A 22497-nucleotide genomic window follows, 5' to 3' on the forward strand; every position below is an offset into this window, starting at 1 on the left:
ATGGCAGGGGTGGGATGAGATGATCCTTGAGGTCCCTTCCCACCCAAACCATTCTAGGACTTTTAAGGTACCCAAGCTGTGACAACGAACCCTTCAGCCCAGCAGGGCCGTGCACAGCCAAGTGAGCCAAACGTGGAGCTGAGATTTAATCTTCAACCCCCCCTTGCTGTAGCTGCTGCTAATTCCATGTTCCCACAGACTCCCAGGAAGAGGCCCCAGGAACTCAGGCTGTGCATGGCACCTTCATAATCCCAGCTCCAGGAGTTCATCTGTTCCCTCTCATCCCCCCTCCTGTGCTGCTTCTCACCAACAGCTCTGGAGATTTTTGCCTCTTTTTTTAGCATTTCCCCCATCTCTTTATCTGCTTTTTACCCGTACATCCTTATCCTTTTTGTGGAGACAGCCTCATCTGCAGAGACCGTGCTGCAGACAGGGAGCAGCAGCTCTGGGAGGGTTAAGGAAATAGTTATCTGCAGATTAGGTAGGGATGGAAACAGCCAGCTCCAGTTTATCTGCTCTTGCTCCTTGTTAATTGTCACTGGAGAGGAAAGGGGTTTTATGGTTCCAGTGATGGAGAGCTGATAACTGTTTTAATTTTACAATCTCACTTGTTCCAGGCTCATGACTCACATTGGAAAGGGAAAAAAATTGTCTAAAAGATCATGAGATAGCAGCTGAACAGCTGCTTTCTCTGGGCCAGGCTTCATCCCCTCATTCCCAGGACAGGATGAAGCCAAAGACACAAATTGTCCTGCCAGCCTGAGCACTGGCTGCGGGTCAGACACCCCTCGAGCTGGTTCCTTGCTGGCTCTTTCTGTCTGGTGTGGATGGAGCTGTGTCAGCAGCCAGAGAATCCCAGAATGGTTTGGGTTGGAAGGGCCCTTAAAAACCACCTGGTTTGGGCAGGGACACCTCCCACTGTCCCAGGCTGCTCCCAGCCCCAATGTCCAGCCTGGCCTTGGGCACTGCCAGGGATCCAGGGGCAGCCCCAGCTGCTCTGGGCACCCTGTGCCAGGGCCTGCCCACCCTCCCAGGGAAGGATTTCTCCCCAGTATCTGATGCACTGCTCTCTTCTGTCAGTTCAGTCGCTGCTCTGGGGAGGTTTGGGGTGTGTTGTACTCATGCAGACTTTTTCTGTTCCTTTTTTGCTCCCCTTTCCCCTCAGCTTTGGAAGTGAACACGCTGCACCCAGGTCTTTTCTCCTCCTTTTGGCTGCTGGTAAAAATTCCTGTTGGAGGGAGCTAAGGAATTTCTTCCTCCTCTTGTAGCCGTTTGCACTTAGTTATTTTTATGAAGGAGGAATAATGATTTGCAGATGGCAGAGCAGAGCTCTGTAAGAATGTGCCTTTCCTTTGAATGTGTCTTTTTACCTTGGGCTGAAGCCAACAGATTTAAGAGTCAGAGTGAAATCACATGGGGCTGATCAGAGACTGCCAGATTTGATCTGCCCAGCTCTGGATTTTTGATTTCTCCTTCATTTTGGTGGCTCTTGCCGTGGAGAGTCTCAAGAAGTGCCCAGTGGTCCCTGGACCTGCCCTTCTCAGGGGTGTCAGTGGGTGCTGCCTGCGGGCACCCCCCAGTCATGTGAGTCATGGATTAACAGCTCAACCTCTGAGACTTGGGGCTCGTTATTCTGTTTTTTAATCCTCTCATCATCCCAGTTCTCACCAGTCCTTGCACTCCTCGAGTGAGTCACCGCTTGAGTTTTCAACCATGTTTTCTTCCCGTGTTTCTCTGCAGGTTTCCTGCTGGTTTATAGATTTGATTTGATGGTGTAGATGAGCTCAGAAAGCTGTGATTGTTTGGCCAGCAGTGGCTGTGACAGTGTGACAGTGTGGCTGTGACAGTGTGGCTGTGACAGTGTGGCTGTCACTATGACTGTGTCTGTGCAGTTTGGGGTTGTACCTGCAGGTTCTACCAGGGGTGGGACAGCCCTGGGCCTGCACTCACAGCTCAGTTCCCTGGGTTTATGGCAGGCAGAGTCTCTGCCGTGGCATCTGTTGAAACAGAATTGTGTAGAAATTAGCTGTTTAGTCTTAATTAACCTAATTAGTGAAGGGGGGAGCTGAGTGCTCCCCTGGGTGCAGCTCCAGCTGTGCCCATCCCTCTCCCTCCACAGCAGGGAGACCCTCAGGGACCAGGGGCCTTTCCTGTGCACAGCCAAGGCAAACCAGATGAGCCTGGCTTAAAACTTGTTCCAACAAATCTCTGTTTTCGGAGGAATTTGACTCTCCTGCTCCCACCTGCCCCCGGGATGGTCCTGCACAGGACAGGCCTCACATCCTCACTCACACTCTGGCTGTCTCCAGCCTGCAAAGACAAAAGCTTTTAATTTTAATTTTTTTTTTTGATTAATCCATTTATTCTGCTTAATAAGGACTTAACGACAGCTTGAGCTTCTCGCTGGTGACTGAATATTTTAGTCCTTATTCAGTGTCTGGTGAGGTTTGTAGGAATTTGGTATTGATTTTGATAGGCATTGCCTTAGGCCTAAAAAATGCCTCTTCCACCGGGTGCTCACAGGGGTGAAGGCAGAGACCCAGGAGGGTGGGGGTGCCAAACCTCAGCTCTTCCTAAGCAATCCCACGTGAGGATGAGCTCTGTAATACCCATCTCACCTCTCTGGAAATCTCTCTCTGTGTCTGGCCCCACTGCTGGGCTGTCTGGGGGGGTGGGAGGGATCCAAGTGGAAGGAGAGGTTTGGGTTGGAAGGGCCCTCAAAGCCCACCCAGTGCCACCCCTGCCATGGGCAGGGACACCTCCCACTGTCCCAGGCTGCTCCCAGCCCCAATGTCCAGCCTGGCCTTGGGCACTGCCAGGGATCCAGGGGCAGCCCCAGCTGCTCTGGGCACCCTGTGCCAGGGCCTGCCCACCCTCCCAGGGAACAATTCCTTCCTGATATCCCATCCAGCCCTGCCCTCTGGCTGTTTAAAATGCTTTATTTCCAGAACAGGAAGGGAAAATGAGAAAAAGAATTGTTTTCAGCTTTCTTTTCCTTTTTCGGGGTGTGAAAACTCTGAGGTTTGGTTTTCATTTAGAAAATGCAGAAAAGGGGAAACACGACCGGTGTGAAAATGAGATACAACAATGGGGTTTGGGCAAAGCAAAGCACTTTTGAGAAAAACAGCAACTACAGTTTCATTGTCCTGAGTAATTGCTGCTGCCTTTTGGAGGGAGTTGAACACCCCTTAATTATGGATTGCAGATGATGTGGGCTGTGACCCCTGACAATGAAGAAATTAAATGCTGCCTTTGAATCCCCCATTTGTTTGACATCTGCTATTAGTTCATTTGAAGGGATTTTACAGGTCTGGGACTAGGCCCAAGTCCCTCTGCCACCGTCACACGATGCCATTGGCAGCACCAAGGATTGTTGTGCTTTGAGCAGCACATGTGGGACCCAGCAAAATCTGCTTTTAAGGCAGGTGGAGTGGAATCCTGCCTCTGTCCTGCATGTGTGGAGCTGAGGGGAAGTTCAATCAGCTGCTGTGAGGCTGATTGCCACCACGTAGAGTTCACTGCTGCTGTGGTTGTGTGAGTCTGGTGGGCAGCGTCCACAGTTCAGCCTGTGTGTGTCCTCCCAGTGCTCCCAGTAAATCCCAGCAGTGGGCAGACTGGACAAGCTCCAGCAGCGCAGTGCCTGTGCTTGTGTTCTGCTCTGGTGTCTTTGTCTGGGACTGGTGAGGATGAAGAGGAATTTCCAGATCGTGTTTTCAAGGAGAGGGAGTTGCTGGTGCCTGGTGGGTCGGCCCTGACTGGGCAGAGCCTTGTCCATGGGATTGCTGCTGGGACCTCGCTGAAGCCAGGCTGGGCTTGGACTCCTGGGCAGAACAAAGCTCAGGACAAAGGCTGGGGTTTAGGCAGCACAGCACCCCAAACACCCTCATGGAATCCTGGAGTGCTTTGGGTTTGAAGGGCCTTAAAGCCCATCCCATTCCACCCCTGCCAGGGCAGGGACACCTCCCACTGTCCCAGGCTGCTCCCAGCCCCAATGTCCAGCCTGGCCTTGGGCACTGCCAGGGATCCAGGGGCAGCCCCAGCTGCTCTGGGCACCCTGTGCCAGGGCCTGCCCACCCGCTCAGGGGACAATTCCTTCCCAAAATCCCACCTATCCCTGCCCTCTGGCAGTTCAAAGTACAAAGAGAAGTTTTTTCCTCCTGTTTTTTTCTGGAGCATGGGAGTGTGGGTCCCTGGGAAGCTGAGTCACGGCTCTGTGCTGGAGACATCTGTCTCAGCAGTAATTAGAGGAGATGAAACCCATCAGTGACAAGCTCTGTCCCAGCAGTTGGAGCTCAGATTCTCATTTCATGCTGCAGAAGGATGAGTAATTCTAAATAGCTCTGCAGACGTTTAAAAGCACCCAAACCATGACAGACAGCAGAGAGCAAATGAGAACAAGGTGAGTTATTAAATGCCTGCTGAGCACACACAAAGCCCCATTATCCCTGAACACTGGTACAGGGGCTGTGTGTGTCGTGCCTGTGCTGTGCTCCCCGGGTTGGGGCAGCTTTGGGGACATCACACCTCAGCCTTTGTTTCCCAGCAGCTCCCTGGGCTCTGAGCTGGGCTGGAAACAGAAACTCAGCTACTCTGTCCTGGTGCTTTCAGCAAGAAACTCCCCATTAAAAACCCAGGAGAACCATTAGGTGGTGGAAGGAGTCTGTACCCTCAGACAGAAGGCTTGGAACACCCCGAAATTCCAGGGAGGAGCAGGAGAACCCCAGCCTGTCTGAGCTGTCCATGGCAGTGAGGAAGATGTGAGCTCCAGGCAGGATTTATCCCTGCTCCAGCAGGATGTGGATAACTGTGCTTGGCAGGGCTCCCTTCCAGGGGAGATCAGTGAGCAGCCTCCAGTTAAACCAGTGAAGAGCTGAGAGGCGTTTCCAGCTCCAGGGCCTCGGAGGAGCAGCTCCTTTCGCACCTGAATGCAGCTTTTTAATTAAACAAAACTTTTGCCAGTGTTTTGTGCCAGGAGTGCCAGCCCTGGTGGGGGGTGCTGATGGCATTGGCACTGCCAAGTTCAGGGGCTGGGATGGTGCCCAGGGCTTTTGGAGGGGATGGAAGTGTTTCCATTTGCCTTCAGGAACATGGCTCGCACTTTGGAAGTGTAATTTGAAGCAGAGCCAGAACATGGCCCAGGTCTCATTTTAAAGGGAATTTGGTTGAAGGCTTTTCATTGCTTTAAGTCCTGCAGTGACTTTAAGGCTGCCTGGTGACTCACAGGGAAAATAAATTCAAACAAATAAAATAGAATAACCTTAATGTGCTGGCGTGGCTTGCAAAATGTGAGCAGTGCTGGAGAAGTTTGTCTCCTGTGTGACTTTGAGGGAGCAGAGGGATGCAGCAAAGCCACCCCTGAAGCTGCAGCAAAGAGCACTTTCTCCAGCAGAAAAATTTAGGGATAAATCTGGGAGCAATCAAAGTGGGATCTTCTGATTTTCTGCTTTGTTCCCATCTCTTCTGGTTTTGTGTGTTCACAGGAAATTTCTATATTTGTCATTTTACGCTCCTGCCAAGCCCAGGGATGCTGATGAATTAGGAACTAATAACAATTAGTGTTGAAATCTAAACAAATGAGCAAGGAATGAGTCACAACTTTGGTGTGACCTGAGGACACAGCACTGCTCATTGTCCCTTTTCCTCTGCCTTGTTCGCTTTCTACATTCTGCTTTTCCAAAACGCATCATTTCTATTTGGGTTTGCAAATGCATTTCAGCAAAAAGCCTGAGAAGTTTCCAAAACTGCAGCTCGGAAATGTAGAGTTGATGAGGATGTTTGGTTGCATTAAATCTGAAATTTTGCTCCACTTTTATTTTTCTTATCAATTATTTCGAGTTTTGAACTTCACACAAACCCAGGCATGCAGACACCCTCCATTCCAACGAGCTCTAAATGCAGCTCCATCCATTCTGTTGAAAAGCTCCCTTTCCTTTCTGGCAGAATTTCACTGGAACCACCACTTTCCAGATTTTTGAAGATAAAGCTTTTAGATGCTTTTGACTCATCTCTGTTTTTCAGACATGGGCAGTCTGAGTTCACAGCAAATCCCTGCCAGGGAAAAGTGTGAGACCAGAGCAGAGATGTTCATGTCCTTTGTTTTCAGGGTGCAGTGGAGTCTCACAAACTAAATTATAGGATAATTGAATGTCCCGAGTGGGAAGGAACCCATAGGGATCATGGATCCAGCCCCTGGCCCTGCACAGACCCCCCAACAACCCCATCCTGGGCATCCCTGGGAACTCCTGGAGCTCTGGCAGCCTCGGGGCCGTGCCCATTCCCTGGGGAGCCTGGGCAGTGCCCAGCACCCTCTGGGGGAAAAGAACCTTTCCCAAAATCCAACCTCTGAGCCAGCCCCAGCCCTTCCCTGGGGTCTGAGCACGTGTGGCTGTAAATCTGTGCCTGAGGACGAGTCCTGTGCCACCGCTCTGGGATTTGGAGCCTCTGTCGTGTGTTTGAAAGGAATCAAACAGAAGGAGCTGCTTCAGCAGGGAAGTTATTAGTGCTGGGCGCCCTTGAATGGCAAGGCTCGGATTTGGAGGGGAAAGCTGAAATGAGACATTTTCCATTTTATGATTTTGTCTGTGGAGAAAGTCCTTTTAATCTCAATTTAATGAAAGTCGGCTCAAGACATGTGAGTGACTGGGAGTGCTGGGGAGAGACAGGAGCAAAGCTTGACGGGGGCTCAGAGCAAGATGGAATTCTGCTTGAGATGAGGCAGAATTTGGAAGGGGCTGGGTGACCCCCATCCTCCTGTGTGGAAGGACCTGGTGCTTCATTTTTCATTTCTTTATTCATTGGGGAATTCCAAGCCATTTATACCGGAATGATTTCCACAGATGAGATGGCAAACGTGGCAGAATGAATTAATCTGGTGACAGGGACATCAGGAGCTCCCACCTTTCCCAGCCTCTCAGACCAAAGTAAGGGCACAGTCTGGCCCTGTTTGCTGTATGGGGGATGTCCAAGCCTCCTGCCCTTGTCCTTTTCCCAGTGCCTGTTCCCACAGCCTTTCTCCCGCTGCAGAGTGGGAAAGGCTGGGGGTGTGCAGAGCACCCATCCCACCAGGGCAGGAGGCTCCTCTGGGCCTTGGTCTTGGCCTTCGCTGGTCCCTCACAAAATTCCTTCAGAGAGCCCCAGCCAGCCTTGTCCTGGCCCATGGTGACTTCCAAAAGATTGGTCCAGCTGAGAGAGGGGACAGGAATGTGCCCTCTGTGGGCCTCACAGGGAGAAATCTCTAGAAAGGTTTGCACCAGGAACTTGGCCAGGTGAGAGGGTGACATCACAAAGAGCTTTAGGCTCGCTGCTTTCTGGGGACATCACATCTGCTGGCAAAGCCACTCTGTCCCACAGTCAGCCCAGGCTGTTGTCCCACTGTTCCCAGTGCCCTGCTGCGTTTGTGCCCTGCTCCAGAACCCAGCGCTTGTTGCCTCGGGGGGTTGGTGTCACCAAGGTCCTGCAGATGGGCTGGGGGTCCTTCTGTGAATGGCTTCACTGGGGAGGCAGAGCCTGGCCAGACACCCAGGAGCTGCCAGGGGTGCTCTCCCAAGGGTGCTGTGCAGCTCCACCCACACCACCTGGGCTCCCGCTTTGTCCGTTTTTCCCTGTTTGTTCCTCCTCTGGAAGCTCTCACTCCCCATCCTCTTCCCATGGCTCTCACTGCCCACACCTCAGCTGCTCCCCAGGAGCTGCTGGGTCACAGAGAGCTGCTGATGTGGGAGAATCCAGAATCCCAGACCAGTTTGGGTGGGGAAGGACCTTAAAACCCCCCTCTTCCCACCCCCTGCCGTGGCAGGGACACCTTCCACTGTCCCAGGCTGCTCCAAGCCCCATCCAACCTGCCTTGGATTCCCTGGGTGAGGAATCCATGATAAGAAATCCATGCCTTTCCCTGCACTCTCTGCTCTCTGGCTCTACCTGAAAGAAGGGAGAGCAATTCTCCTCCCCAGCAGCCTGATTCCCTTCCCTGCCTGCTCCTCAGCCCTCCCCAGTCATGGAGCTGCGGGAAGGGGAAGGGCTGAGGAAATGCCTTTTCCCCGTGTGAGAAATGATCTGTGAGAATGATCTTCCTGGAAATGTCTGATTAAACAATAACCATTTTCCTGTTCTTGGTGGGTTTTGAGATTCTTTTCCAGGGAATGACAATGAATCCCTTCTGTTCGAATCAAATCTCTGAGTGTGTGAGCTCCTGTGAATGGACACGGAGAAATAAATGGAAACAGTCGCTGTTTTTATCAACAGGCTCCCTTGGGAAGAAGAATTCCAGAGGAGCTCCTTTATGGCCCTGTCGTAGCACTTTGGGTGACAGTCTGATTGCACTGGGGGGCTGGATCCCTTCCACTGCTCTTATCCCTAATTGGGAGATCCAGGACAGGAGGAGGCAGGGAAAAGATGAGGCCTGGGGGAGATTTGGTGCTGCTAACCAGGCTGGCAGGGCCGAGTCAGGGAGTCAGGGCATCGTTTATTTATCATTTATATTTATTTTTTTATTTTTTTATTATTGAGGGATACATTAATTAGTGATTTTTTAAAAGGGCTGTGTTACGGAAATAGAAAGAAATGGATGTTGGGTGACCTTAAATAATGACTATGCAGTTGTGGACTTAGAACTGAAATTTTTAAAATGTATTTGATATTTAGGGAGACTTCCACACAGAACAGAAGGAGAGAAAGCCTGGCACTATCCAAGGAGTAAACAGAGTCCTGTCAGATAAATGCAGGAAGGTTTTCCTGTCTGGTTTTCCCACAGTCTCTGTTCTGCACGTTTCACACAAAATAAGTAATATCAGGTCCTAAACCTTGTGAATAAATCAATGAGCTGAGTCCATGACCCCTGCAGAGGTGGCTTGGTTTGCTTTGATCCAAGCCTCGGGATGCAGCTCGTGCAGAAATGACTGTTTGCACCAATATCCAGCACAGTTTAATTCCCCCCAGGGATCTGACTGCTCAGGAAAGCAGGGCTTTTATTGCCTGTCAGAATTCCTTAAGGTCTATCCCTCCCTGCTTGGCAGTGTGCCTGTGCTGCTCAGCTCTCCTGATTCAGCTCCTCTGGTAGAGCTTTATTGGAAGTCTTTGATCAGTAAAAGTAGAGATTGAGCTTCAAAAGCCTCCAGTTTGTCACCAGCCTTTGTTCTGAGAGACCCCGAGCACAGTTCAGGTCCTTGTGTGCTGCTTGCTGCGTGACCAGAAAGAATTTGTCTCCTGATCCATTTCAGCGTCACACAAAGGATGATCCCACCTCCTCCGTGCTCTAAGGAACCTGGAAAACTCCTCAGGCCAGGTTTTCACCCTGGTACCTGTGGCACCGACCCAGGAGTTATTTCACAGTGTCTGGGAAGAGGGGGATTAAAAAGTTCTTAAACGGGGCACAGTAATCTAATCTGGAGGAGTTTCCGAAGGATCTTCTCCACTGGAATAATGCACAGGGCATGGAGATGGAGATTAGAACATCTGGAAAACGCTGCAGCAGATGCTGAAGTTTAAAATGTGCCTAAAAGAAAAATCCCTGCTGTTGCAGTACCTTGAGCAGGCCCCAGCTGGGGTGGGACTGGCAGTGCAGCAGGAGCCATCCTGTGCTGTGACAGCTCCATCCTGGCTGTGCCTCGCGACACCAGGGGCTGGAAAAGGAGGAGACAGGGTTAAAGAGCACAGAAAGAACTTGTCAGGGTGCTCAGGGGAAGAACCAAGGCAGGATTTCACACCTTCCCTCCGATTCCTCCCTTCCAGCTCAAAGCTGGCCAAGCTGCAGCGGTGGATGAGCTTTCCCAGGACCAGCTCAGCCAACCCTTCCCTGTCATATGTGGGGAGACATGAGCAGGACTGGGCCCAGCAGGAGGGGGCAGAGGTGGCTGTGGCTGTGCAGGGCAAGGGTGGCTCCTCATGGAGCTGGCACTTGAAGGTGCTCCTGTCCCCGGGGCTTGGGTCATCCCAAGCAGGGCAGTTTCAAGTATGTTCTGCCTGCCGTGGCTGGGGTGGGCTTTTGTTTAGGGGAGGGCCCGTGAGGCTGCTCTGCCACAAAACCTGAGTGTTTTCTGAAGGTCTGTGATCATTTAATTGTGATAACTAATGCAAACACATCAATTCACTGCCGATCGAGAAGGGGATGAATTGACCGAGATCCATTTGCATTTTCATGCCACCAACAAAGGGTCCATTACAGTGGGGGATGTCACACCTGGATGTGCCGGGGTATCCACCACAGCCCTCCCCAAATCCCTTCGGAGGCCAGCACAAAGCTGTTGCTGCTCTGCTTAGACAGGGAGGCTGAGCCCTGGGAAGGGCACTGGGAGCTGTGCTGGCTCTGGAAAGGGCACTGGGAGCTGTGCTGGCTCTGGGAGGGCACTGGGAGCTGTGCTGGCTCTGGAAAGGGCACTGGGAGCTGTGCTGGCTCTGGGAGGGCACTGGGAGCTGTGCTGGCTCTGGAAAGGGCACTGGGAGCTGTGCTGGCTCTGGGAGGGCACTGGGAGCTGTGCTGGCCCTGGGAGGGCACTGGGAGCTGTGCTGGTTCTGGGAGGACACTGGGAGCTGTGCTGGTTCTGGGAGGGCACTGGGAGCTGTGCTGGTTCTGGGGAGGGCACTGGGAGCTGTGCTGGCTCTGGGAGGGCACTGGGAGCTGTGCTGGTTCTGGGGAGAGCACTGGGAGCTGTGCTGGCTCTGGGGAGGGCACTGGGAGCTGTGCTGGCTCTGGGAGGGCACTGGGAGCTGTGCTGGTTCTGGGGAGAGCACTGGGAGCTGTGCTGGCCCTGGAAAGGGCACTGGGAGCTGTGCTGGCTCTGGGAGGGCACTGGGAGCTGTGCTGGCCCTGGCGAGGGCACTGGGAGCTGTGCTGGCTCTGGGAGGGCACTGGGAGCTGTGCTGGCTCTGGGAGGGCACTGGGAGCTGTGCTGGCTCTGGCGAGGGCACTGGGAGCTGTGCTGGCTCTGGGAGGGCACTGGGAGCTGTGCTGGTTCTGGGAGGGCACTGGGAGCTGTGCTGGCTCTGGGAGGGCACTGGGAGCTGTGCTGGCCCTGGCGAGGGCACTGGGAGCTGTGCTGGCTCTGGGAGGGCACTGGGAGCTGTGCTGGCCCTGGCAAGGGCACTGGGAGCTGTGCTGGTTCTGGGAGGGCACTGGGAGCTGTGCTGGCCCTGGCGAGGGCACTGGGAGCTGTGCTGCTGGCCCAGGGAGGGCAGGAATCGACATCCAAACTAGGCTTAGATCCAGCTTAGATGGAGAGTTAGTACCAGTAATAATAAATTAGGACTCAGCTCTGGTTTTAATCAGTTCTGGGCAGAACAGGAGATAAAAAAGTCATTTTGCATCAGATGCATTTCTGCTTCCAGCCCTTCCAAATCTGTCTCAGTGCTCTGGGCTGTTCCCTGGTTGTGCTGGTGGAAAGGGTGCATTTCTGGCTGCTGGGAGATATTGGGGGCTCAGGAATCAGTGGCCACTCAGCCAAAGTTTGCCTGCATCAAGGAAATGCCATGGGCTTTGTTAAACCAACATCTCACAGTGGGCACAAGCCCTGGCCACTGGCTCTGGGAACATCTGGAGATGAAAGGGAGAGTCCAGATGGCCACCAAGGTCTTGGAGTGGCCCATGGACAGATTGGCTGTCGTCACCCTGAGCACTGCCCCCAAACACAGGGCTTCCAAATTTCCCAGCAGAACTCCAGCTCAGAGGCTGCTCTGTCCTGATGGGGGATGTTTCAGGGGTTGGCCACACTTGAAGGAGCTGCTGGTGCCACCAGGATGGGAGGAGCAGCAGTTGGGAGGTCATTAACCTGAGGAAGCCTCTGCACAGGGCTTTTCCTGGGATTGACGGGAATTTTACATCCTCTGTCGGAGCTCTGTGACAGTCACTTATCAGGGAGTTCGCTGATGGGACTTTCAGAGCCACAGAGATTGCTCAGGTTTTCACCGCCATACTCTAAACTTTGCTGCTTGCAGTTGCACAGTGTTCATTATTTCCAAGGACATGATGGCTCTGCTGGAGAGGGGATTTTAACTCTGCCAGGGAACGCAAGCAGATGGCGCAGAGAGTGGCAAAACTGTGGCAGAGCTCCTGGTCCCCAACCATCTGGTCTGGAGCTTGGCTGGACATTTCCAGCCTGCAGCTGGGCAGTGGCAGGAACAGCCCCCAGATACGGATCTGTCCTGGGCAATGGGCACATCCTGGTGCCCCTCTCTATTGAGGGGTCCCAGATCCCCCTGGCCCTGCCTGGGCATCACTGCAGGGACAGCTGGTGGCAGTGCAGTGTCCCTGGGCCTTGGCAGGACACTAGAGCAGCTTTGGTGCTGGCTCCCTCTGACTCTCCTGGGCATCAGCACTGGGCATTCCCTCCTGTCTGACCCACGCTCAGCTGGAATGCAGCAATGGGATTCACAATGTCCAGCTCCAGAGGCCCCGTCACAGCAAGGACCTGGAGCTGCTGGAGGAGCCCAGAGGAGGCTCCAGGGTGATCCGAGGGATGGAGCAGCTCTGCTGGGAGGAAAGGCTGGGAGAGCTGGGGGTGTTCAGTCTGGAGAGGAGAAGCTTTGGGGTGACCTCACTGTGGCCTTGCAGGGCCTAAAGGGGCTCCAGGAGAGCTGGAGACGGACCAGGGACAAGGGCTGGAGGGACAGGACACAGGGAATGGCTTCCCACTGCCAGAGGGAAAGAATTGGGATCTTGGGAAGGAATTGTTCCCTGGGAGGGTGGGCAGGCCCTGGCACAGGGTGCCCAGAGCAGCTGGGGCTGCCCCTGGATCCCTGGCAGTGCCCAAGGCCAGGCTGGACATTGGGGCTGGGAGCAGCCTGGGACAGTGGGAGGTGTCCCTGCCCATGGCAGGGGTGGGATGAGCTTAGGAAGCGCCATCAGTGTGGCTTTGAGCACTGACAAGGAGTAAAATACCTTGGGTGTGTCCCTGGGTGTTCCTGGGTGTCCCTGGGTGTGTCCCTGGGTGTCCCTGGGTGTCCATGTGTGTCCCTGGGTGTGTCCCTGTGTGTTCCTGGGTGTCCCTGGGTGTGTCCCTGGGTGTCCCTGGGTGTCCCTGCTCACAGTCTCATCACCCAATCCCCACACTCAGACCCTGCCTCTGTCCCTCCCTCTGCATTTTCCTGCTCTAAACTCTGGAGCTGCTCTTTTGACAAGTTCCTTGAGCAGTGTTCCAGCGGGATGGGCAGAGTCACAGCCAATGTGATCCATGCAGGAACATCCATGGAGGAGCCTGGCTCCCTCAGCAGCTTCCCCATGGGGAGTGGTGGGAATATCTGCAGTTACAGATCACAGAGCAGTGGGCATGGAGCTCCAAAGGCTGGCAGCAGCTCCGTGGAGCCGAGCACTGTCAGCTCAGGAGCTGCTCCATCACTCAGCTGCCTCTCTGTGCATCAATAATTCTGTTTCAGAGCCACCTCCCATGGTTCCAACACTCCCTGGCACCTTCCCCGTCCTCCTGCCACTCCCCACATGGAATCCTGTTAGGCTGAAGAACCGGCTGTGGATCATTTCCTCCAAAGGCTTTTTGTGCATGAAAAATAGATCAAAATCCCGGGGAGCTATTTATGCTGGTTTATTTTTACAGCTCTGACAGAAATGGTAATAGGAAAATGAGATCAAGATGCTTTTGCTACATTACTGGCAATAAAATAATAAAAAAAGAGCAACCTCCAAGCAGATCAGGGTCAGATCCTGCAGGTAATTTCTGTGCTGGGAGTGCACAGAGCCCAGCGTGTTCGGCTCCTTCTGCAGGGCCTCCAGGTATTGTTGATGCTGGTTTTGAGGCACTTGTCTTTTATGAGTCTGTAATAATCTTTGCATTATGCTATTACAACATAATCAGGTCCTTGTCACGCTGCCAAGCTGAGCAGATAACATCAGAGCACTGAGGAGTTTCAGCTCTAAACTCATTAGGAGAGACCCAGATTTGTTCCGCGATCGTTCCAAAGCTCTCCAGAGCTCCGTGCTCTGCAGGGATGTGCTCTCAGCTAGCTGGGGGCTCAGGAGGCAGATCTGGGCTCCAGCTCCAGCAAAGCCTGTGAGTTCAGCTGGGAGAGCATTTCTCCAAGATGGGATTTAGAAATACTCTGCTCCTCTTTTTTAAAAAATTAACTTCTGGGAGCACGGAAATGACAAAGCTGCAGCAGCTGTGGGTGCTGTGCTTTCATGTTGCAGAAATTCAGGTATCGCTCCTGGTGCACTGGGAGGTGGAATGCTGCTTCCCAGCAGTTTTCCCAAGCCAAGGGGATGTGGACATTTGTCATTGCAGAGGATCCTACCCGTGCTGTACTTTGGGATCGGAGTCTCTGAAATGCAGCTTCCCACCGAGCCCATTCTTACGGCTCTTTGCAGGTGCTAAGGTCAGATCAGTCCCTTCTGCAGCCAGGAGCGAGGCACTGTTCAAAGCAGGCTGGGTTGCATTTGTCAGAGTATCACAGCGGAAATTTGCCATTGGAAAAACCTCCAGTTGGGGCAACCTCCATGGCAGTGTGCGGGAATGTTCTCCTGGAGAATCCCTGCTCTGCACACGTGTCTTGGTTTGAAAGACAGGTGTCTGTTAAGGAAGGCAGGAGCCTCCCTTGGAATGGCAGATGAAACCCCTTTCCCTCTGAGTTATTATAATTTTGAAATCAAGGTGCTTTTAGGCAAAGATGTGGGCAATAGGAATAACAGTTCTTTACTATTATATATCTATATGTGTATAACCAGTCGAACAAACAGCAATAACCATGGCAGTGACAGCAAACACAAACCCAGTGCCAGCCTTCTCGGCTGTCGGGCCCTTTCCCCTCGGGTGCAGTTCCGCTCGCAGCCGGCAGGGGCGCTGGCGGCTCCCGGTGAGCAGGGCAGGTGCGATGGCTCCCCCGCGGCTGCAGGGGGCGCTCCGGAGCGAGCTCGGGAAACCCGCGGCACCGGTGCCCTGGGATCCCGGGAAGGGATGGGACAAAGGCCTCACAAACCCCTGGGCAGCCGATCCCGGTGTCCGGCCGGACCCTCGGGAACAGCAGGCTGGAATGGCAGGGATGAGCACAAATCCCGGGTGGCAGACGAGGTGTATCCAAGCGGGGAACCCCCCGGAGGTCAGGCAGGCAGGGCGAGCACAGCTACAGCGCAGCGAAGGCTCGAAGCAGCGGCCGGGCAGGGCGGCCACAGCCCAGCCTCCAGCAGGGCAGGGAAGATGGGCCAGGGGTCCTGGGATCTTTCTCCACAGAAAGAAAAACAGCAAAAAAGAACCAGCAGCTCCTTTCTCTGCAGCTTCTCTCTCCAAACACCGAGAGCGAACTGACCTCGCACCCAGGTGAAACAAAAGAGTAGTCAGGTCTTTCGTTTTCTCTTAAGAACCCTGAGATTTGTATCTTAGTAACAGAATGGGGGAAAATTCCTTTAACAGAAAAAAAAAACTAGACCTCTTAAAACCCCAACAACACATGGAGATCTGGCTGTATTCTGCCCTCTCAATGTGTCAAATTTAAAGTCTTTATGTTGCTTGAGGATGAAAAGTGGTTATTACCCATTTTTGCTGCAGGCTAGGGGCAGTGGAGTACATCTGATTCCACTCTCCTTTGGCATTTTTAGATGCCATTACAAAAGGAATTAATTTATGAAAGATTGGACATTTGGACACTGGACAATTGGGACATTTCTGTTATTGGTCTGGCACAAAACAGATGGGAACCTGTCCAAAGTGGTATCATCCATGACGATAAAACAGGAGAAAAGGAGAGCCAAAGAAGAGAAGAATTAAGTTTTTAAAACGTGTTCTAACCCTCTCCTCCCAGTTCCATTCTCTGCTGGAATGGATGTGGGCTGGGATGGGCAGGTCCATTCAGAAATCCCACTTTAGGGAGATGGCACATCTGGATGGATCCTGGGCCTGATCTGGCTGCTTCTGAGCCTCCCTAAAGGTTTTCTGTGGCCTCAGGAAAGAGGAAAGAAATCTACAGGTACAGCAGTGAAATTCCTTTTCCTGTTCCAGCTGCAGGACGTGGAGTCTCCTTCACTTCTCCCTGCAGCTCTCCAGGACAATTCCTCAGCTGTTCAGGATAGAGCTGTGCAGGGATTTGCAGCAGGATGTTCTGGTGGGCCCACCCAGGGCTGCTGCCTCTGCCAGGGATGTGCCAGAGGGTTTTTGTTCCTTCTCCATCCCCCGGCTCTGGATGTGGGGCTGGATGTGGCCTTTGCTGAGCCTGGAGGAGCACCCAGTGATGACTCAGGGTCCAGCTCCCACCTCTATGGAAATGCACCCATGAGAAATACCAAATACCAGCCAGCCTGCAGGCTGAGGGCTGTGGGATGGGATTGGCACCCGTAAAGGGCCACCAGCTGCTGATGGGGACGTGTTTATCTCCCCAAACTGGGATTGAGCTGGCTGGGATGGGGGTGTCCCACTGCTCCATTCCACAAGCCTCGTGCCAGAGAAACCATGGAAATAAAGGTTCTGCAGGGAGCACAGAGGTCTGGGGAGCAACTTCTTCATCCCATTGCTGACAGCATGAGCCTGGCCCTGGGGACCTCCTGCCCTGGTGTGCTGTGGGGACGTGGGATGGGGCACAGCCAGGGGGAGCAGGAAGGATGGGAGTGCTGGGAATGTGGCTGTGCGTGTTGTTTGTTCCCACAAAAGCAGTAACTTGGAGAGGTAAAGTTGCTCAGAACTTGACAGGAGAAATGATTCTTTTGTTGCCTTCTCTGCTGTTTCTCAGTTGGATTATTTAGCCCTTTGTCCTGGCACATTGGGAATTATTTCAGCTGCCCCAGTAATTGTGTTTCCCCCTCAGCTTTGGAAGGCACTTGTCAAAGGAGGAAGGGGAGCAAAGATAAGGCAAAGCTGGTAAATGGGAAATCTATGTCTAATTAAGGCAGGGGCTTGCTAATCACCTGAGAAATGAAGTTATCGGCCGAAAAGCCAGGAGTGGGTGGAATCAAAGTTAGGGAAGGCTTTCCCCCATTTCCTTCTGTCACAATGCATTGGGAGATGCAAAGTTTCCCTTGCTTTGCATCAACTGCAGAGCTCCAGCTGGTCCACGATAGATTTCAGTCTGAATAGTTAAAATTCGGCCAAGCCATGGGCGAGTAAAGGCAGGGTTTCATTGTGGGTGCTCATCATGGGTGTCACACCACGGCCAGCACCCAGGGTGGTCACTGTCCACTCTTCTCTGGGCACCCTGTGCCAGGGCCTGCCCACCCTCCCAGGGAACAATTCCTTCCCAAGATCCCATCCAGCCCTGCCCTCTGGCACTGGGAAGCCATTCCCTGGGTCCTGTCCCTCCATGCCTTGTCCCCAGTCCCTCTCCAGCTCTCCTGGAGCCCCTTCAGGCCCTGCAAGGGGCTCTGAGCTCTCCTTGGAGCCTTCTCCTCTCCAGGTGAGCACCCCCAGCTCTCTCAGAGCACTGGGAAAGCAGCTTTCCCTTTGCAGCTGAGGCCTGGAGTGTGCTGGCAGAGGAGATGCTGGTGCTGGTGGAAGCTCCCCGTGCCCAGGGAGGTACCTGGGCTTCCCCTGGGGCTCTGCTGCCCCTCGGCATCACCGCTGAGCCCTGTCCCAGCCCGGGCTGGCCCTGGGCAGGCCCTGAGGTTCCTCCCATTGCACAAACGCTCTCACACACCCACAGCAGCTCCGTGCTTCCAAAGGGTGGTTGGGAAGCAAAGCTGGCTCGCGCCATCCCTGGAGCACATCCTGTCACAAGGAGAGCTTGTCATAACCAAAGTGGGCCTCCCACAGGGAATCAGGACGTTGGAGAAGGCCTCTGAGTCCAACCATTCCCCAGCACTGCCAAGGCCACCGCTAAGCCTGTCCCCAAGTGCCACATGCACATGGTTCTTGAACACTTCCAAGGACACTGACTTCAGGGCACTGCCCTGGGCAGCCTCTTTCAACGACTGACAGCCCTCTCAGGGAAGAAATTTTCCCAATATCCACCCGAAGCCTCCCCTGGCACAAGCTGAAGCCCTTCCTTCTCCTGTCCTTTGTCACCTGGGAGAAGAGACCAACCCCCACCTGTCTTGAGACTCCTTTCAGGTAGAAAACAAGAAGGTCCCCCTGAGCCTCCTTCCCTCACGTGCCGAAGCTCCTGGAAAGCAGATTTAGCAGTGCAGTGTCAGCTGTGCTGGGGCATCTCACTCCTCGAGACAAGGCACTGCTTTTCCATGCTGAGGACAGTCACATTTTCCTTGGAAAAGAATTACAAGTTATCCCCCAGCAGCTTTCTGCAAAACACATCAAAGGTCTCTGGGTGATGGCTTCGGTTTCTGTTTGTTCCTCCGGGGTTCCTTCACTAGAGTTTGCCATTATCTGGTTGTTTATAAATCCCAGTGTTTTCCACGGCTTTGATTCCTCCTGAGTGTGGATCGATGGAGATGTTATTGAGTCACCCTCCTTTTCTGAGGGCAATGGGTCTGGTTTTAGTTCTGTATCACTTCACGGGTGAAGGAGTGGCAATTTAATCATTGTGTGGGAATGGGAATGTCAGAAAACAGGGAAACCTGGAGACTTGCTCATCAAATGCTGAGCTACTGTACCCCGAGCCTCCGAACACGGCTTTGTGTGAGAGGGACTGGGGACAAGGGCTGGAGGCACAGGACACAGGGAATGGCTTCCCAGTGCCAGAGGGCAGGGCTGGATGGGATACTGGGAAGGAATTGTTCCCTGGCAGGGTGGGCAGGCCCTGGCACAGGGTGCCCAGAGCAGCTGGGGCTGCCCCTGGATCCCTGGCAGTGGCCAAGGCCAGGCTGGACATTGAGGCTGGGAGCAGCCTGGGACAGTGGGAGGTGTCCCTGCCCATGGCAGGGGTGGCACTGGGTGGGCTTTGAGGTCCTTCCACCCCAACCCATCCTGGCATTCTGGATTCCATGAACAATGTAATAGGATTCTTCAGTAGGAAGGTACTCTATGTGTCAAAGGGCTTTCCTGGGATCAATGGCTGCTCCAAGGTTCCCAAAGAGCCTCCTGCCCTCAGGGCTGGGTGCCACAGGGGTGAAGTCAGGGCTGGGACATTGGGGCAGGTGCCTCCCCTCCTGCTGGGAGGATTGGTATCCACTGGGCTCTTCTGGCTGTGGAATTCTGCAGGAATTCTGTGCCCTTGAGCCGTGGTCAGTGCAGGCCTGGGGCCTCACACTGAGCTTGTGGGGCAGGCACAGCTCCAGAGCCTTGGGGGGTTCACTTGGGTTGCAGCTCCCTGTGCACCTCTTCACCTGCAGTTTGGGTGCAGGAGGGGCAGAAATTCCTTGTGGGGCCACGTGGGAAGAAGCAACTCCTTCCTGGGACAGTGATCCTGTGGGACTTGTGTGGCCATCCCTGGGCCATGGCTCTCTCTGCTCTGTTGTTCCCAGCAGAAATATTTCTAAATACCTTCTCAAAACAGGGATTTTTTAGTTCCTAATGCCAGCTCAGGCTCCGTTTAGGAGGTGATGTGTGCTCTTCCCTTGGATAATTCCTGAGTTAAGTTTGTATGGCTCCCTCTGGGCCAGGCTGTGGATGTGTACCCAGGCAATGCCCTTTGCTCAGTGCCCAGCTCTCTGCCCCCACAGGTTATTCCAGTGTGCGAATTTCCAGGTGGTTTGTACAGATATTCCTGAAATTTAAGGAAGCTGCCATGAATTGTTTAACTGAAGCACAGCAGGACAATGGGGTGACTTGGGGCAGGCTGCTAGAAAAGCATGTTAATTATGGTTTTAATAGTTTTAAAGTAATTATTCTAATTTTAAATCAAGACAAAGCCTAACAAATCCCCAAAAGTACAAAACTGTGAGATGCTGGGGGTCACTCTGGAGTGGAGGGTTTATTCAGTGTAGTGTTTGAACCCAGCAGCTCTGGGAGCACCCAAGGGCAGAGCTCATTCCCCTCTTTCACCAAGGTGTTGAGAAATTAAAGAACTGAGCAGAAATTAAAGAACCACGGGAAGTTTCTGCCTACGGAATGTTCCTTTAAAAATATTTTTTTTGTCCTTTGGGGTTGCCTAGTTCAGCTCTGGTTCACTTTGCCTGTTGCAAAACTTGAGTGGCCCTTGTTGACTTGGGGCGGGAGGAGGGAGGGGAGGGACAGGGAGGGGCAGGCAGGTCCCTCTCCCAGAGACCAGCTCTGAATCCCCGCTGGGGCATGAAATTGTCTTTAACGTGTCCTGAAAGGTCAAACCACAGAGCAGGAGCAAAATGGGATTTTTTTCTGCATGCTTATGCACCAGCTGACACAACAGGCTCAGGTTTTGGGGGGGGCTCCTCTTCTGCAGCAATCCAGGTGGGAACAGCACGAGGAGCAGGGGAAGGTGTCCCCTCGCTGTCCTGTCTCTGCGGTCACCTGGGCACGTGTGGCTAAAGCCACCCCCGGGAGGTGACGCCGGGCGCTGCTCCAGGCAGGAGGCTCCTGGTGCTGCTGGAAGAGGGAACTGAGCAGGGTCCATGAAGATCAGGGACCGCAGATGGGAGGAAAGGTGGTGAGCCTGGAAGGGATCCCAGTCACGCTGCGTGTTACAATAACTGTGCCAAATGATAATGCAGAGCAGCCTGCAAAATAGGCAAAACTGGGATTATTAGGCCTGCTTGGAGTAGGGGTTTGGAATGATTGCCCGGGGGCTGCAGTCCTGGCTGGAAGGTAAATAACTTCTTGCTGCTGACAAACAGGTGGGGAAGAATCCAGGTATGGCAAGTGTTCCTGCAAATCCCCTGGGTGTGAGATGAAAAGAGCATCTTACAAGATTGTATTAACTTGTAAACCAGGATTTAAGGGAGTTTGAAGCAGCACGTGAAAGAACAATAGTGAACAAATGGTTTCAAGTGGGAGAAATCTGTCCCTGCCATATGTTTCACTGGCTCATCCCTTCTGCAGGAGGGGATCTTGGAACTGTTTGAACTATTCCAGTCACTAGTGCTTTGTATTTGAGAGGAAACGCAGGTCCTACACCAGCTGAGGGATAGACCTGATCCCTCTAAAGCTTTGAGCACAGGTTTTGCTCTGGGCACAGGTTAATCCAAGAGTTGCTTGAAAGCGGCACAGAGATCATCTCAAACCTCCCCAGACTCTCTCGGTGCTGGGCAGAGGCCCCACGTGGCCGTGGGGTCGCGCTGGCGTTTGAGATGTGACGCTGTGCTCGCCGGGATGGTGTGGAATCCTCCGAACTCCCCTCTTTCCCTTGCTGCCCACGGGGGTCGTGCCCGTGCTGAGGGAGCTGTGGCTGTGTTGCAGGTGTGGCTGTGTGGGGGCAGCATGGAGGTGCTGCCCTGCTCCAGGGTGGCCCACATCGAGCGCAAGAAGAAGCCCTACAACAACAACATCGGCTTCTACACCAAGCGCAACGCGCTGCGCGTGGCCGAGGTCTGGATGGACGACTACAAGTGGCACGTCTACATCGCCTGGAACCTGCCCCTGGAGGTACAGCCCGGCCTCGTGGTCACTGTGTGCTTAAACCCTGAATTATGGAGCGTTTAGTGTCCCTAAGCACAGCCTGAAGCCCCCGGGGCTCAGCCCCAGCAGAGCTCCCTCGGCTCTGGGGGAGAGGCTCCAAACCCTGCAGGCTTTGGGGGGATTCCTGCTGTTCCCCCAGCCTTTTTTGTGTGGTTCTAGGAATTAAACTTGCCTTGGGGTGTTTGTCTCCCCACTGAGTGTTTGCCCAGTGTGAGGAGATGTCCTGACACTGCTCTGCAGATGGAGTCTGCCTGGGAGATTACTGCTGTCAGCAGCGTTAGAGCCTCAGGTTTATTCCATGTCACATCCAGCCCAGCTCGGGTTCCCAGCTCATGGGTACCGATCCTGCCCAGAGCTCCCCACGGATGTGTGGCCCAAGGCTGGGGCTGTTTGTTTTCCCAGTGCTGGGAAGTTGAAAGGTAAAGGATTGGACATTGGTGGCTCACAGAAGGGGATCCCCTTCCTTTTAAATCTTCTCCTTAAAGAGCTTTGCTGGATCCTTTTGTTTCTGCCCAGAAATGGTAAGGTTTTCTTGGATCTGACACAATAATTTTGGTGTAAATCCTGCCACGTCACAGCTTGGTGAGTCTGGAAACCCATGAGGTGCCACCAGCAGCTCCAGGTGAGCATGTCCAGGGACAGGGATCCCTCCCTACACTTCTGGGAAAGCTCCACAGGCTCCAGGAGGAATTTCTGCAGGTCCAAAGCTGCTCCTTGGACTCTGCCCTCCCTGGGTCTCTAATCCTGGAAGCCAAGAGCATCTCCTGGCTCCAAACGCTGCCTGGAGCAGTCCTGGCACGATCAATGCCCCATTCCTGCCCCCAGCACTGCCAGGGGAGGAGCAGGGAGCTGGGGATGGGGAGGCAGCGACGCTCCGGGGTTACGGGTGGGATGAGCAGGTGAACGAGCACTGGGGGCTGCCCAGTTTCACTGAGAGGTCAAACTGGTGCCACAAGTGTCCAGCCCCACTGTGAGCTGAATTATTTCCAGCCACCCCTTGGTGCTAAAAATGAACACAAAATCTTCCTGCTTGGCAAAGGCCCAACGAGCTGCTGAGTCCTGGTGCAGCTGCGGGAGCATTCCCGGCTGGTGTCTGCTCCAGGCCTCTGGAAAACCAAGGAAACACAAAAACCTGAGCTGCTGCTGCAGCTTTCTG

The 22497-nt window shown here is 53.6% G+C and overlaps 1 protein-coding gene across 1 annotated transcript in view; it reads left to right on the forward strand.

Moving 5' to 3' along the window:
• Positions 1-22497, forward strand: part of GALNT17 (polypeptide N-acetylgalactosaminyltransferase 17) — a 214246-nt gene that overhangs the window by 177852 nt on the left and 13897 nt on the right. The window contains exon 7 of the mRNA XM_048324406.1: positions 21123-21308. Within this exon, the coding sequence (XP_048180363.1) occupies positions 21123-21308 (186 nt within the window). The remainder of the gene's footprint in view (positions 1-21122; positions 21309-22497) is intronic.

Source organism: Corvus hawaiiensis, chromosome 20 (assembly GCF_020740725.1).
Source record: "Corvus hawaiiensis isolate bCorHaw1 chromosome 20, bCorHaw1.pri.cur, whole genome shotgun sequence".
In the NCBI taxonomy this organism is placed as follows: Eukaryota; Metazoa; Chordata; class Aves; order Passeriformes; family Corvidae; genus Corvus; species Corvus hawaiiensis.